General features: G+C 40.5%; 1 protein-coding gene across 1 annotated transcript in view; it reads left to right on the plus strand.

Moving 5' to 3' along the window:
• ULK4 (unc-51 like kinase 4) overlaps positions 1-16,762 on the plus strand; it is a 149,035-nt gene that overhangs the window by 15,893 nt on the left and 116,380 nt on the right. The window contains exons 12-18 of the mRNA XM_054160896.1: positions 64-168; positions 2,120-2,180; positions 4,958-5,139; positions 6,276-6,322; positions 7,310-7,388; positions 12,315-12,422; positions 16,024-16,107. Coding sequence (XP_054016871.1) covers positions 64-168; positions 2,120-2,180; positions 4,958-5,139; positions 6,276-6,322; positions 7,310-7,388; positions 12,315-12,422; positions 16,024-16,107 — 666 coding nt within the window. The remainder of the gene's footprint in view (positions 1-63; positions 169-2,119; positions 2,181-4,957; positions 5,140-6,275; positions 6,323-7,309; positions 7,389-12,314; positions 12,423-16,023; positions 16,108-16,762) is intronic.

The following is a 16,762-nucleotide window of genomic DNA, read 5'->3' on the forward strand; positions in this document are numbered from 1 at the left end:
TAAAAAAACCCCCAACCAAACAAAACAAAAACCCAAACCAACAGCCCTCTGTTCTTGTTCTAGGCTAAAAATGTATGCTCAAGTCAGCAGGATATGAAGTCAAGACTGAAAGAGCTCATTTACACTGAATCTGATCTGATGATAACGTCAATCATTGACAATCCAAAGGTACAGCAAAATAAAATAAAAGATTCAGGAGTTGTGGTTGAGGCTATTTTTGCAGATGTGGAACTCCTTTCCTGCATTGTACAATTCTCATTTTAAAGCAGTTCCACCCAGTCAGCTGGCAGGCTCTCATCCAATTTTTGGCAGTCTTTTATAATCCTATTGTGTTTCTAAGCTGGAGAATTGGTGTTATTTTGGGATTGAATATTACTAATTAATAGCTTATAAGAAATAGATACTACTAAAAGCTGTGCTCAGTGCTGCTTTAGATTTATTTTCTGTTGACTTGCTTTGATACCTGTTGCTTAAATGAACAAAAAGCTGTGTTTTGATATAGTCCAAACAAGGCCATCTAGGAAGCCTTCTAGATAAGGAGGCAGACCTTTACAGAGGCACTTTTGTTAAACTTCAGCCATGGTAATGCTTCCAGTAAATATGAACTTATTTTCTCTCAAAAAGACCACCTTAAGTTAAAAGAAATGGCCACCTGATTTCTCTCATATGGATTCTAATGTGGTCACAATTTGTGATGAGTTCTCTTGTGCAGAAACTGGCACTTGCTTGACAGCAAAGGTCAAGAAAGAACTGGAGCTCTGCAGTGCAGAGTGTGATGTGTGTCTAAGCATGTGTACTGCTGGTAAAAGGGATGATAGGCATGAGCACCTTTAGTCTTCCTTCATTTCTGTGCAAAAATGGAAGTAATTTCAGCAGCTTAACACAAAGTGGTGGCTGCAGGGAATGCAACACTGCAAGTGAGCATCTGTCTCATTAAGAATGTCTTGCAGCTTTTAGTTGCTGTCTTGCTTTAGTGTAACCTTTTTTTTAAGTAGAACTCCTAATACTTAATTTTTATCTAGATAAAGTAACTACCCAACAGTATTGTTCTGATATGTTTGGGCTAGGGGCATCATTGTTAGTGGAGAATTAGAGGTAGTTTTGCATTTGAATGTCCCCTCTGTGAAGTCCCGGTTCTGTTTTCGGACTCCAACTCAAGTCTTTGCCCTTGACTGATTCCTTTCTTAATGCAAGTCTGAGAGATGAGATTAGGGGTAAATGCACATGCTGATGTGCACATGGAGACTAATCTCCTTACTATGTAATGCCAGCCTGGGAATTAAAGCAAAATAGCTCTCTAAATTCCAGGAACATGCAATTGGAGTCCCTGCATACTTGGCAATCTTCAGACTGAGGGATGATACTGACACCTGGTAAAGTTGAAGAGCTTGCAGTTTAATCTCTTGGGAAGGCATTTGTGTGATGCTGGCAGTATTTTAAAAGCTGAAATGTCAGCTGGTACTGTAAAACTGTCCTGTGTTCTGCAGAGCTGTGGAAGTGAAGACCTTTTGTAGAAAACAGCTCTCTAGTTACATTTAGGCTTCATCTGTCAAAGGCTGAATTCCAGTTACCTTTTCTTGTATGATTTAGCTACTGAAAATTGTACTCAAACACTCAGTCACTGAGCAGTCATCTAGTTTCATGACATTCCAGAATATTATGTGTTGTGGGAAAAAATCTCCTACCTTACAAATGATTCATTTGTGATAATGCAGCTTTTATATACACTAGATCATTCTGGAAGATAAAATATGTGTGTTTACTGATGAACCGCTAGAACATTTCATGAGCTCTCAGCTCATGAAGTATTGTTCCCACATATAAGCATGATAAAAGTGTGAACTGAAAAAATCCTGTCTTTTTGTATTCCCATGAAAAAAACCCAAACCAATGCTTTTGTCTCAATACTAACAATTTAATTGTATTAAAAACATAGAGCTAAACCTGAAACAGCTGCTTGGAAGAAATCCATACCAGAAAACAATGGAAAATAGTTCAGTAATGAGCAGAGGGTTGTACACCCATCCTGTAGAGTTGTTGCATCTTTGTTTTCCTGTTCAGCTGCTTAGAGCTTTCCAGAAACATATTAGAACTAGTTGTAATCTGTTTACTTTTCCAGATCATGAAGCAAGTGCCAGTTAGATTTGACTTGAAAACTTTGCATTTACCAGCATACTCAGGTATGGATCTGCTGAAGCTGTTAAGTGCTGCATAAGATGGTGGAACTTGCAGTCCCAGTATCTGTAGCTGCCCTTTGTAGATGATGAGCTCACACAGTTACAAAGCTCAAGGCTTTTCTGAGACTGAAGCTGCATGTGAAATGCAGCTAGAGCAATTCCAAGCGGACTTTACAGTTACATGCCTTTAGTTTCTCTTTTGCCTTCTTCAGTTACAAGCCTGTGCTCAAAAGCTTTTAAAATAAGACAGCACTGGTTTATTCTGGAGGGGAGGGAATTCATAAAGAGCTGAGATAGTTTAACCAAAATACTCAACCAGGTAGGTTACAATTTTACAAAGGTAACGAAGCAAATGAAAAGAGGATCTTTAAATGTGCAGTGTTAGAATTAACCAGATTGGAAAAGACCTTTGAGATCGAGTCCAACCTATCATCCAACATCATCTAATCAACTAAACCATGGCACTTAAGTGCCTTATCCAGTGTCTTCCTAAACATCTCCGGTGATGGTGACTCCCCCACCTGCCTGGGCAGCACATTCCAATGGCCAATCTCTTTCTGGGAAGAATTTCTTCCTAACATCTAGCCTAAACCTCCCCTGGCATAGCTTGAGAATGTGTCCTCTTGTTCTGGTGCTGCTTGCCTGGGAGAAGAGACCAACCCTTACCTGGCTGCAACCTCCCTTCAGGTAGTTGTAGAGAGCAAGAAGGTCTCCCCTGAGCCTCCTCTTCTCCAGGCTAAGCAACCCCAGCTCCCTCAGCCTCTCCTCACAGGGCTGTGCTCCAAAACCCTCCCCAGCTTTGTTGCCCTTCTCTGGACACATTCCAGCAAGTCAACATCTTTCCTAAACTGAGGGGCCTGGAACTTGGACGCAGGACTAAGGCGTGGCTTAACTAGTGCTGAGTCCAGGGGCAGAATGATTGCTATAGCAGTAAGGGTCCCCCTAGATTAGTCTCCTGACTCTTCAGAGTGGCCAACAGCAGATGATAGGGAAAGCATTAGAACATGGCACACACAAGAGCAGAGCTGCCTGTTACACGTTTTCAGCTCCCACTAAGAGAACACCCCCGTTACCTGGGGAAATGGACCCATGCCAGATCTTGCCCTGGAAACAAAAAGAGCCACCTGGGATTTTAACAGTGCTGACAGTAAACACCAATGGCAGCAAGCAGGAAAAACAATCCCAAAACAGCCAGGCAGAAAGTTTCTCAGAGTAATACTTGGAACAGAGGGAGAGAAAATGTAACTGGCAGCAAGTTATATTGATCAGTGTTGATTGGTTGTAACACTAAGCAGCTTTCCAGTCTCACTTTTAATCATGAAATGTTACAGGAATTCAAAAAGGTAAGGTTGAGTTGTTTGGGATTTGGTTTTGTTTTCTTTATGTTGGGATTTCCCCCCCCCCCCCCCTATTGACAACAGCTGCCTGTTTTCAGCAGTGCAACATTTGTTCTCTTGGGGTATTTCTGCTAGTCTAAGGAAGCATTATTAGACTTTACTGTCCTTGAAGAGGGATGCCAACCAGATAGTCCTAGAATTCACATAGCACCTCTTCCTAGATAACAAATTTCATTTTTTCTTTCTATGAAGTATGTTTCTATAAAGTATGGTTTGAAATGAGAGAAGAGGAGATTTGGATGTTAGGAACAAGTTCTGCACCATGAGGGTGGTGCAACACTGGAACAGGTTGCCTGGGGGGCAGCTGAGGTCCCATCCCTGGAGAGATATTCAAGGCTCTGAGCAACCTGAGCTAGTGGAGGATATCTTTGCTGACTGCAGGGGAGGTTGGAGTAGGTAATCTTTGGAGGTCACTTCTAACCCAAACCATTCTATGTCTTTCAGAGACTTAATTTGTTGAAGAAATTTTCTAGTTGGAAAGGACAGAATGCCACCCAGGCTCCCAATCAAGAATGTTGTACTATTTTTCATTTAGCCAACATCTAAAGCAAAAATGATCATTGCCTAAGGCAGTGGTATTTTAGTTCATCTTGCATGTTGTTATCAGACTGTTTCAAAATGTTTAACTGTTGTTTGTATTTATTCAATATGGGACAGAGTTGGGTTTTTTGCAGTTGTAACACTTTCCTTCCTGTAGCTCTCTTGCAGTCTTGGAAAACTCTCTATTCATGTGCAGTGGTCAGTGAACTGAACCATAGATTTTTGGCTATCATCCTGATGATCTGACTTTTTTGTGTTCTTTCTGAAGTCATCTGTGTTCTGAGACTATTAAGGCTTAAGTACCAGTGTAAGCAAATACATAGATTTCAGATAGATAGATGTATAGAATGGTTTGGCTTGGAAGGCGCCTCAAAGATCATCTAGTTTCAACCCTTCACCATTGATCCTGAGGAGATTTTGTTGACTTCCATTAGTTTTTGCTTCAGCTTTACTCTAATGAAATTTCATTTCCTTATTTAGAATTAGTAACTGATGATTAAGGACAACAAGTGCTCTTCACTAAATACAATGCCAACAAATGTTTACTGAAATGAGGTTGAAGGACTTAAGCAGGTTGCACTTTCAGAATGTTTTGAGGCTTTTATTGCTACATTTCTTTCTTTTTTTTCTTTTTTTTTTTTTTTTCTCCCCTCTTCTTGCTATTATTTCTAAGTTCTGTGATCTGCAGACATGAATTGCAACCTGTTTGGTTAGCATTTGAAGTACTCCAATGAAAATTCAAACTTCAGAGCTTGTTTATCTGTGTTGGTGTTACTTTCAAGTGTATTAAAGCAACATCAAAGATCCCTTCACTTTCACTACTTGTTTGCTTTCTATGGTCAGCTGAGACGTTATCATCTATGGAAGACACAGACTGGAATGACTTCTTGCAACGACTCTGTTCACTGCTTAATTCCCCAGAGAAGAGCACAGGAGCAGTGCGTTCGAAGCTGAATTTACTGCACTATCTCTGTACTGTGGCTGTCCACAAGGAAGTTGCAAGCCGGCTAATTAGCTCTCAGCTGGTAAATAATAAAGCTTTGAAGGAATCAGAACACTTCACATGCTGCTTGTTGCAGGAAAAATCCTCTCCTTCTGGTTATTTCAAGAAACAGTTGGTGTGCTGAGAAAAATGATTTGGCAAATTAAGTAAAAAATAATGGGGGGAAGATTTTTACCAAATTCTGTGCCAGGTTTTTTAAAAGGGCTGAGGGGAACTAATTAATTCTATCCATTATCAGAGAAATTTATATCCAGATTTGTTGGGGTAAAAACTAACCTTGAAGAAGAGTGTAAAATAACCCCGGTTGAAATGCTAGTCTTCATAAACCAGTAGGTGACAGAGCAGACTCAAAAAAAGTTGTTTGAATTAAATCAATTGTTGTTGGCCATTTGCCTGTAAAGAATAGGAGGAAAAACTTCAAAGAACATGAAGAGCTTTCATGAAGCACTGCTTCAAGGAATGAGCATGCTCCCTGAAGAGGCTGGGTTAGTGTAATCCGAAACGGTGGTTTCACCCTTCAAGACCCTTTTGCTACCACACCATGTTTTTTTAACATATCTCTCAGAAGAGTGCAGAAGAGAGACTTCTTTTGGCCATTATGGCTGTCCTAAGATGTGCCCTTCCATTACACAAGCTGAAAAGTAAACTACCTTGTTCTATAACCTATAGTATTTGCCAACTATTTTTGCCCATTGCACAATCACAGAATGTTAGGGGGTGGAAGGGACCACTAGAGATTAAATCCAATCCCCTTGCCTGAGCAGGGTCACCTAGGGCAGGCCACATAAGAATTCATCCAGGAGGGTTTTGAAAGCCTTCAGAGACGGAGACTCCACAGTCTCTTTGGGCAGCCTGCTCCAGGTCTCTGTCACCCTGCCAATGTTTTATTTTTATTAGATGCTCATTGAGTGTGGTGTTTTGGTTTTTTAACACACTGATGTTTAGCAGCTTAAGGCAAGAATATAGAAAGAAATTGTCTATATTCTCAGGTTTTACTATTGAGGTTCGGACTGTACATTTGTCTATGATAATGTTTTGCAGATGTTATCCAAGTATTTTTGTGAAATCACTGATGTTTTGATGATTGCTTGTTTGTTTATTATTAGTGAATTTCAGAGTCTGATATGGCCTAATGCTTATTTATCTCCTTTAAACTAGTTTCCTGTATTGGTACAGCAGCTGCGTGTGGCGACCAGTTGGGATAAGTGAGTACCAATTACTTTAAATGAATTCATTCAAATACAGAATTATCACTGGATTTTATGAAACATTATAGGAAATCTCTAAAGTCTTATCCAGAAGTTACATAACTTAGGGTATCAAACAGTGTTACTTAAAGTCACTGAATAAACCAACCTTTAGTACAGCAGTAGTGAAATAAGTATTATGGTAGCCTTTTAATAAACTTGTAAATGCCCGAGAGAAATATTTCAGTGTGATGGTGCCCTCTGCTGGTTGGTTTTTTTTATTCAGTATTTTTTTGGGTAATGATTTTATGATCCTATGACTCCAGTTTTCCTTCTAATGAAACATTTAAAACTGATTTGCTGACCTAGATTTAATTTCTGTTTTGTCAGCTAGCCTGAAGTTTCAAATGACCTTTAGGGGTTTTCTTTTTGTAAGGGTGTCTAGTGATAGGACAACGGGGAATGGTTTGGAGCTGAGGGAGAGTAGGATTTTAGAAATAAGTTCTTCAGAAGTAGGGTGGTGAGACTCTGGAATAGGCTGCCTGGGGAGGCTGTGGCTGCCTCCTTCCTGGGGGTATTCAAAGCCAGGTTGGATGAGGCCTTGAGCAGCTGAGTTTAGTTGAGAAGTGTCCCTGCTCATGGTGGGGAGGTTGGAGCAGATGAGCTCTGAGGTCCCTTCCAGCACGAACCACTATGATTCTATGTTATAAGAAAACTGAACATGGCTGTGACTGATTAGTGTGACTGTTAATAATCTAAATAATTTTCATTCTTTAGTGCTACAAGGAAGAAATCTCTTTATGCACAAATTTATTGCTAAATCAAGCTGAAACACAGAAATAATGTGATGATACAAAGCAAACCAAAATAAGAAAATCTGAGCTGTGAACAGCACTTCAGATATTTTCTGCATTTACCTATCTGTGTAAAATACAAAGATGTAGTTGCTTTGGTGATATTTTGAAGTACTTTTTTCTGCACTTACAAAGAATGTTTGATCTGCAGCCGTGCCACAGTTGCTCGAGTGATTGGTTTGCTGGCATTACACACATCTGAACTTGGAGCAAGTGTGCCTGTTTCTGAGGTAGCTTTTTTTAATTCATCTTTTTCCTGGGGGTGGTGGGGAGACTTCTGTTACTGCTTTTATTATTCATATCAGAAACTTTCACTGGTTTGCCTTTTTGCCTCCTTTATTTTTCTTGCATGTGTGTGGGAACCTAAATTAATTCAGTTAATCAAATAAACTTCTGAGATCATTCTCTGTAGTTCTGGTTCTAATCTTTGCTAACCTGTCATAGAACTACCTACCAATGACAAAATTCAAAATTCTCTTCTGTTCAGAAAATAAAGTCATTGTTAATAATGTATAACAAGAGGAGTATTGATCTATTTGGTTGTAGAATGACAGAAAGGTTTGGAAGGGACCTCCAAAGGTCATCCAGTTCAACCTCCCTGCATTCATCCTCCACTAGATTAGGCTGCTGAAAGCCTTGTTGAGCCTCACCTTGAATATTTCCAGGGATAGGGTCTCAACCACCTTCCTGGGCAGCCTGTTTCAATGTTGCGCCACACATCATGGTGCAGAACTTGTTCCTCGCACCCCATCTAAATCTCCTCTACTCTCATTTCAAACCATTGCCCCTCATCCTGTTAATGCTGTCCCTTACCAACAGTCCCTCTGCAGTCTTCTTGTAGCCCCTTCAGGTACTGGAAGGCTAGTCCTAGGTCTCCCTGCAGCCTTCCCTTTCTCCAGGCTGAACGAAGCCCAGCCTGACTCTTAGCGTGTCTTCGTAGCAGAGGTGCTCCATTTCGAGTGTTACCACCGGAGGGCACTAAAATGCAAAAATGAAATACAAGTAAACTGCCTCGCAGCCTCCACAAAGATGTCCTTGTGGATCTGTTGACTGGCTTTATTCCGCTGTGTGCTCTAGTATGTAGGTCGTATTAGCGAGAAACCACAATAAATTAAGACTTATCCTTGCAGCTGATCTATTTCTAGTTAAGTATGTATTTAAAAGAATCCTGCATTGCTTAGAAACCAAGTGAGACTGATCTTGGAATATAAGAGGGAAATTGAACTCTTGTGTAATTGAAGATGAAGACATCTAATATGTTATTTCTATCTGGCAGTTGCCATAAGTTAATAGGTCAGGGGGTTTTCTGACTTGGGTTTTCCTGTGGAGTTGGCCTTTACACACATGAAACATAATCTCCTCTTATTTATTCCTAGTTATCTTAGGAAAAAAAACCACCTCAAAGTTTTATCTTTGTATTTAAATTTTGAAGCTGTTTCTTAAGGAACTACATTCTCTGAAAGCAAGCACTTGCTCTTTCAGGGATGCTGGGAAATAAAAATCTGCTTATTCTTCATCTTCCAGAAAGGGGAAAAAAAAGTCCCACATTAGAGAGGCCTTCTTCCATGTGTACTGAATTGAGGTGATTTATTAAAAAGCCATCTAGGACAGACCCACTCTCATCTAAAACTGCAGACTCCTCTTTTATTACAGTAAAAGATGATAGAGCAGCTTCACAGAATGCCTCCATGTCAGGGAGCAGTGTCTGGTAGGAGACAGCTTCCTGCATGTGTTGAATCGCTCTGTCTGTCCTTTTTGAGGCAATAATCTTGTCCATTTTCTTGTTTACTTCCAATTTGCCAATTGGGAGTATCAGCCTGACACTATGATACAGGCAAGTGTGCCTGCTTTGGTTGGGTTACAATAGAATAGAATTAACCAGGTTGGAAAAGACCTTCAGGGTCTCCAAGTCCAACTTGTCACCCAACACCATCTAATCAACTAAACCATGGCACCAAGTGCCTCAGCCAGGCTCTTCTTAAACACTTCCAGTGATGGTGACTCCACCACCTCCCTGCCCAGCCCATTCTAATGGCCAATCTCTTTCTGAGAAGAATTTCTTCCTAACATTCAGCCAGGCTTTTTGTCTGTGACCACTGAGTGTTTAAAGGGCTCAGAACCAGCTACAGCCTTAACCCTGCAAGCTTCTTTGCAAAGCCTTTGGCTGAGTCAGTAAACTAAGAATCCCATGGAGAATGACAGCATGTTGGAATATCTCTGTAGTATTAGCTTTGAATGTGATCTCTTTGGCAAAGGAGTGGAATATCCTGATTTCTGTTCTCATCCAAATTGAAACTCCCCATAACTTTAGCCTTTTTATGTCAGATTTTTCTTCTCTTGTTTAACAAACCACCTTGTTTTAATCTAAAACTTGGAGTTAATTGCAGTGTTGACTAGCTTGTTGGCAGATTGGTGGCTCACAGGGAAGAGAATAATATCTTAGATTGAATTTTATGAACTTGATTTTACCACTTCTTTTTTTTTTCCCCTCAAATATGAGGAAAGAGCCATAAGAATGACTTGCTGCTCTGGTCACTTCAGAGCAACAGTAATAGCTAGTTCTACTTGTCATAGAGAGTAACTTCTGTTCTCTAATATAAAAGATTATTCTTTGAGTTCAGCTTTATTACTCTTAAATCTTCAGTTCTTCACTTCAATCAACAACCAACCCCCCATCCCCAGAAGATGGATAATCTCCCCAGGGTGTTTGATGTCAATGAATAGTTTTGAAGAACTAACTGAATAGCAAAGCAGCTGACTAGAACTTAGCAAAACATTCCTTTACTCACTTGTCCTAAATAAAGGGTAATTATTTAGTTAATAGAACACAGGATTCAGAGAATTGTAGGACTGGATACATAAATATATTCAGATAGTATGCCATCAAAATTCACCAGTTTATTAATCATGCTTTGGAAAAAGAAATATTACAGGCACAACCCAAGATTGCTAATATTAAGTCAAGGTTTTCTGCTCCTTCAGATAAATCACTAAACTTGATAATTTTGAACAGCCTGCATTGGTTCTCAGTAGCAGATGGCCAATCTGATTTATGTTTTCTTCATCAAGTCCTCCTGCAAACAAGCAAGGAATCCTAACTTGGGTGTCACAATGATTTATTGTCCCCAGTTAGTCTGCTGAGACTGTGGCCTGCAGCTCCTGTTACCACATGGCTCATCAATTTTATGTAGTCTAGATACTATTTCATGGCCTGCTCTCACTCAGTCTAAAGAGAAGTTGAGAGGTGTTAAGTAAATGTGGATAATGTCTGCTAATGCTGTGGCACTGAGGTATTTTTAGTGGTATTGATTCCACTATGACAGTAGTTCTGAGAATGTATTTCATCACAAAAGCAGGAGTCATTCTGTACAGCTAGAGAAAGCAAATCTAATGAAGGAGAAAATGCTATCATTATGTGTTCATCATTTGGAGCAGAACAGTACTTGAACCAGCTTGACTGCAATGTTCTCAAGCTGATACATTAGAAGCTTCAAAACCTACTGATACATTTATTGACAATGAGAGGGAAACTTTCTCCTGAATGCTGGGCTGTGTGAAGCTCCTGATTAACAGCTGAAGATACTCATAGATAGGTAGAATACTTTGGATTGGAAGGGACCTTACAGATCATCTGCTCCAACTCTTCTGCCATGGGCAGAGACACTTTCCACTAGCCCAGGTTGCTCAAAGCCTCATCTGACCTGGCCTTCAACACCCCTAGGGAGAAGGCAGCCACAACCTCCCTGGGCAGTCCGTTCCAGAGTCTCACCACCCTCTTACTGAAGAACTTCTTCCTAAGCTTCAGTGTAACCCTGCTCTGTCTCAGCTTCCAACCCTTCCAGCTTGTCCTGTCTCTAGACACCCTCATGAGAAGTCCCTTTGCAGACTTCCTGCAGGATCCCTTTGGGTATTGGAAGGCAGCACTAAGGTCCCCCTGGAGCCTTCTTTCTCCAGCCTGAAGCACCCCAGCTCCCTTAGCCTATCCTCATAGCAGAGGTGCTCCAGCCCTTGGCTCATCTTTGTGGCACTCCTCTGGGCTCATTCTACCAGCTCTTTGTTCTCCTCATGTTGGGGATACCAGAACTGGGGTCAGTATTGGGGTGGGGTCTCAGCAGAGCAGAGTCAAGGGGCAGAATCCCCTCTCTTGCCCTGCTGGCCAAACTCCTCTGGATGCGGCCCAGCACACAGCTGCCTTCTGGGCTGCATGAGGGCACTGCTGGCTAGTGGGGAGCTTCTCATCAATCAGGGTACCCAAGGCTGTTTGTTCAGAGCTGCTCTCAACCCACTCTGCAACCAGCCTGGATTTGTGCCTGAGACTGGCCTGACCCAGATGCAGGATGCGAACTGCAAATCAGGGATGCTAATGGATTTTATCTTCTATTATTTCCAGATGATGTACACTTCTAATAGTCATCTTCCAGAAAACAGCAGCAGTTTTGTCCCCTCTCTAGTGTACCTCTAAGTTAAAAAACTTTCTAAGTCACAGTGTTGTACTCTGTGTGTTCTTCATGGATAAAAACTTCAGTTGTCATACTTTTTTCTTTAATGGGTGGCTTTGTATGTAAGTATTCCATCAAGGAGTTCCTCATGTGCTGTGTTTTTATTGGAGTGTATGCTTAATGGCAATTCTGCTTTTCAGTGATCCACAGCCAGACTATGTTTGGGCATATGGAGTAATTGTGTTGTACACAATGGAATTTATGTTCAAAATCAAAGTTTCCCTGGGCTTCTTTTTCTCTGTAAAGGGCTCCCCTGGGGTTTGGTTTTTTTTTTCCCTGTTGCTTGTCCTTACTGTAACCTGGTGGTGCAGAGAACTTCTAGATCTTCTGACCCAAACACAGGAACAGCAAATGGAGTTTATTTTGGTCTTTCTTGACATATCTACTCTTACTGTTCTGAGGGAAAAGGAAGAATAGATAGCTGACAATTTATCACCCGACTATTTCCTTACTGCATTTTTATCTCCATTGTGTATTTGCTTTGTAATTTGTTAGGTTTTTTTTTGTCTTTCCATGCTTGTTAAATCCTTTACAAATGGCTCTCTAGCCTAAGTGCTACAAGATGACATTTTAGATAAAGATTGTTACAATGAGCTTGATGTTTTGCTTGACGAAAGTCTATATGTGTTGCTCTGTGAGGTTTGTTCTTTCTTTTAGGCAATTCAACTTTTAACTGAAATCATCAGAGAGAACTTCAGAAACCGCAAATTGAAACAATGCCTTCTGCCAGCTCTTGGGGAGCTTCTTTACCTCATAGCCAAGGAGGTGAGACTGTCAAGTGATCCTTAGAAATGTATCAGTAGACAAACCCAGGCAAATTCCTGTATCTCCAACAGTTTCTTGCCTGCATCAGGAACAGTGTGGCCAGCAGGAGCAGGGAGGTCATTCTGCCCCTGTACACTGCACTGGTTAGGCCGCACCTCGAGTACTGTGTCCAGTTCTGGGCCCCTCAGTTTAGGAAGGATGTTGACTTGCTGGAACGAGTCCAGAGAAGAGCAACAAAGTTGGTGAGGGGTTTGGAACATAAGCCCTACGAGGAGAGGCTGAGGGAGCTGGGGTTGCTTAGCCTGGAGAAGAGGAGACTCAGGGGTGACCTTATTACTCTCTACAACTACCTGAAGGGAGGTTGTAGACAGACGGATGTTGGTCTCTTCTCCCAGGCAAGCAGTACCAGAACAAGAGGACACAGTCTCAGGCTGCGCCAGGGGAGATTCAGGCTGGATGTTAGAAAAAAGTTCTATACAGAAAGAGTGATTGCACATTGGAATGGGCTGCCTGGGGAGGTGGTGGAGTCGCCATCACTGGAGGTTTTTAGGAGAAGACTTGACGGGGTACTTGGTGCTGTGGGTTAGTTGTTTGGGCGGTGTTGGATTGGTTGATGGGTTGGACGCGATGATCTTGAAGGTCTCTTCCAACCTGGTTTATTCTATTCTATTCTATTGTGGTAGGTTGAGAGAGGGCTTAGCTCTCCCTCCTCCACAGAGTAAGAAACCACAGCTAACTCAGTCGAAGAGCAAAAGCTATATATTTACAAGCATATATGGAAAGCAGGTTATATATATATAACACAATATATACAGGTATTTACAATATATACACAGAAATACACAGCAAAGACAAATAACACAACAAAAATCCCTCCCTCAGGGAGGGATCCCCTCTTTGGAACCCCCTCTCTCCCCCCCTTACCTCCCTTTTTCCCCAAAAAGGGGTTAGAGAGAGAGAAAGGCAAGTTACTAAGGAAAAGAGTTGTTAGCAAGCTTCAAAAGCCCATGCAGGATTAGTGTTTGCTTATCTGAAGGCCAAGTCCAGCAGTTCGCAGAAGAAGCAGGCAGGGAGAACAGGCTGAAACACCAAACTCCCCCAACTCCCAAACCGAACTGAACTGAGGAAAAAATTTTCCAACCGCTTCACAATCTAAAGCTGAATTTTTGTTTATCAACCAATGAAATTCGTTTAGAATATCAGAATGTTTTGGTTCTAGTACCAAAAACATTGGCCAGTGTGTTCCAGCAGTGTTTGTTCTTAAAGGCACAGCCTCAAACGACCACATCTATTCTAGTTGTTCATTTCTTAGGATGTTGTCGTGTTGTAGGTGTTTTGTTGCTCATTAAACTGCAGAACCGTAGTACTAAGCGACCTTGCCAAGATCCTGTACCAAGTCAGTGGTAGTGTAAGATGAAACAAAGTTTGTTCCCAGTTTATATCTTTAAACAGCAAAGCTTTATGCTTCAATTTAAAAAATAAAAGTCATAGCTGCATCTAATTCATCAAGAACTGTACAAAAATGGGGTTTGGTTTACCTTTTTTGTTCCATGTTTTATTTTGCTGTTCAGCCTGCTTAATATTTATCATTTAAACTAAGCTTTGGATGCCAGGGCTGACCCCTCTAGGGTTTTCACTAAGTGTTTCTAGGTTCAACCACAAGTTTAATCAAAATGGGCTGTGAGCAAAAAATAAAAAGATTCCACAGTGTTTGGTGATTATTTTGACATTATTAACAGTCAAATTATGTAGGTGTGATTAGGGAATTAAGAAGGGTGCTAAGTTTCATATACTTTTAATCTGTTTAAATTTCTAAATAGAGGCTGAATCTTCCAGAAAGTCATTGAGTTCTTCAATTCTTGAAATCAACTCACCCTTCAGGACTGCACCATTTCTTAAGGCTTTTCTATTTTATAGTGCATTTGATATGTGAAGAAAAACTTTCCAGAATTCCTGATTAAATGTGATTAATAGAATGAGAAACCACTCCATATCAGTTCCAGCACAGGCTGTCCTTTCAACTTTCTTGACTCCCAGTCTTGCCCTGTCTTTTCCAGGTTGGGAAGATTCTACTTTTGACTGTTAGTAACCTACCATCCATCTTTGACACTTGCACACTAAGCCTTGGAAGGCAAACTTGTCAAATGTCAGCAAGTTGTTACTCTGATATGATGGAGGTGGAATGTGGTAGTTCTGATATCTCTGTCAGCTGTCAAGCTGCCTTTAATGTTGCTGTCTCTAAATTACTTACAAGGAAAACTGTTCTATAACCTTCTAAGACAAGGTTACCCAAAACAAAGCTTAGCATTTTTTTGAGATTTAATAAACTCCTTTTAGCTATTGACAGATGATGAAAATAAAGTTTAGATTAATTTTCAACAGAGGGAAAATTTGTCACTTGGTAATTCAGTAGTAGTCTTCCTTGCTGATGTGCCCTGCTTCAGTTAAATGTTTGACATTCTCACATTAGATGTGGTGAATTGGCACAGGTTGTTCAGAAATCAAGAAACTTAACAAGTATAATTTGTTTCTGCATCATTACTCCTCACCTTGCCCAGCCTATGCTTTCTTAAAAACAGTTAGTTCATGTCTATTAGCACTCTCTTTCTTTGACCAAAGTGACTGGTTTTGTTGGTTTGCTTTTGGTGGTGTGTGGGGTTTTTTTTAAAGTAGGTTATAATTCCTCTGTGTTATTGGCCTAGATATGGAGGTGGTTTTAGTTAAAGCAATACGGCAGTCAGATATGCTCTTTTAAATTTGAAATGTTACAGTAGGCTGCTATGGTGTGGAGTTCATTAACTTCTAATGGCAGAATCAAACCCCTGACTCAACTAGCACTGAATTAGCCTCTCTAGCAGGGTCATTTCAAGGGAATATCCATAAAGATCTTGGAATAGGTTGATTGAAGGCTACACTAGAAACTCTTTTAATAAACACTCTGGGGTTTTTTTGTATAACTTTGGTTTTTTTGTTGTTCTTATGTAAACTTTTTTTAGTAGCCAGACAAAAGTAGTTTTGTTTTGTTGCATGTAATTAAATCACACCTGAAGAGCAACATTACTACTCTTAGTAATTAGTTATCTAGTAATCATAGAATAGCCTAGGTTGGAAGGGACCTCTGAAGATTATCTAGTCCAACCCCCTCTGCAGTCAGCAGGGGCATCCTCCTCTACATCAGGTTGCCTAGAGTCCTCTCTGGCCTGAGCTTGAATATCTTCAGGGATGGGGCCTCAACCACCTCCCCAGGCAACCTGTTCCAGTGTCCTGCTACCCTCATGGTAAAGAACTTATTACTAACATCAAAATGATGTTAAGAACATATTTTTTTTTGTGTGTATGAATTTAGAAGGAATCAGTGAAACCCAGAAATATTAGGACAAATTTAATTATGGCTTTTGGGGGCTAAATAAGCTAATCATATTAATTTCTGTGCTGCACATGAAATAACATTAAATGATACTACTGCCCTGGAATTGCATCTAGCAGATGTTAATTTGAAATGTGTCATGTGAACTTTATTAAGAATCTGTTGCCCATCTTATCTGACTGAAATTATTATGGGTTTTTTATTTAATCATTTGTGCCATTGGCTTCATTTCAGGAGGTAAAACAGGGGCACCCCAGCGACTCTTGGGTGGTTCCCTCAACTGCTTACATTGTGATAATGAGGAGTCTTCGGGAAGGGGTAAGGTTCTTTCAGTGTCCTCAGTAGAATTTCTCCACCATAATACCCCTTTAGGCATTGTGTAAGAATTGTAGCCTGCAGCACTGCGGTTTCCTGTCAGCTAAGTATTGCTCTTGAATTTAAATAATCATGATAAGACCATGACCCAAGCAGGAGATCAATGCAACAACCCGGCGTTGGTCTCTGTATGTTCAACACTTGCATTGCTGCTTTGGAAAGGGGATAATAGAAAGGAAATAGTTTTCTGGATATGGGATACTGATTACTGTTAATAAAGGTGGACTTTATTAATTCTCTGGTTGTCTTTTGAGACATGTTCTGACCATTTGTACTGTCGTCTTGCAGTTTGATTCATTTGTGCAGGTTTTGCTTTCCCTTTTGCAGTGGCTGCTATGCAGCTTTTGAGAACTGCATTTTTATCCTACTGCATTATTAGCATTCCTTTGATGTTAAAATGTGGTATTTAGCTTTATTCTCATACACATGCTATACTGTATTCTTTATTTTTCTTGGGGATGACTTAGCTATACTAGGAGAAATGAAGGAAAACAGGCATAGAGTTCCAATTTAAAATGCAAAAAGATTGAGGGAGGGGTTTACATTTACTGTTTGTGGGAGACCACTTGAGTTTATTTTGCCCAAGGCAAAGCTCAAG

This window comes from Dryobates pubescens, chromosome 4 (genome assembly GCF_014839835.1).
Source record: "Dryobates pubescens isolate bDryPub1 chromosome 4, bDryPub1.pri, whole genome shotgun sequence".
Lineage (NCBI taxonomy): Eukaryota > Metazoa > Chordata > Aves > Piciformes > Picidae > Dryobates > Dryobates pubescens.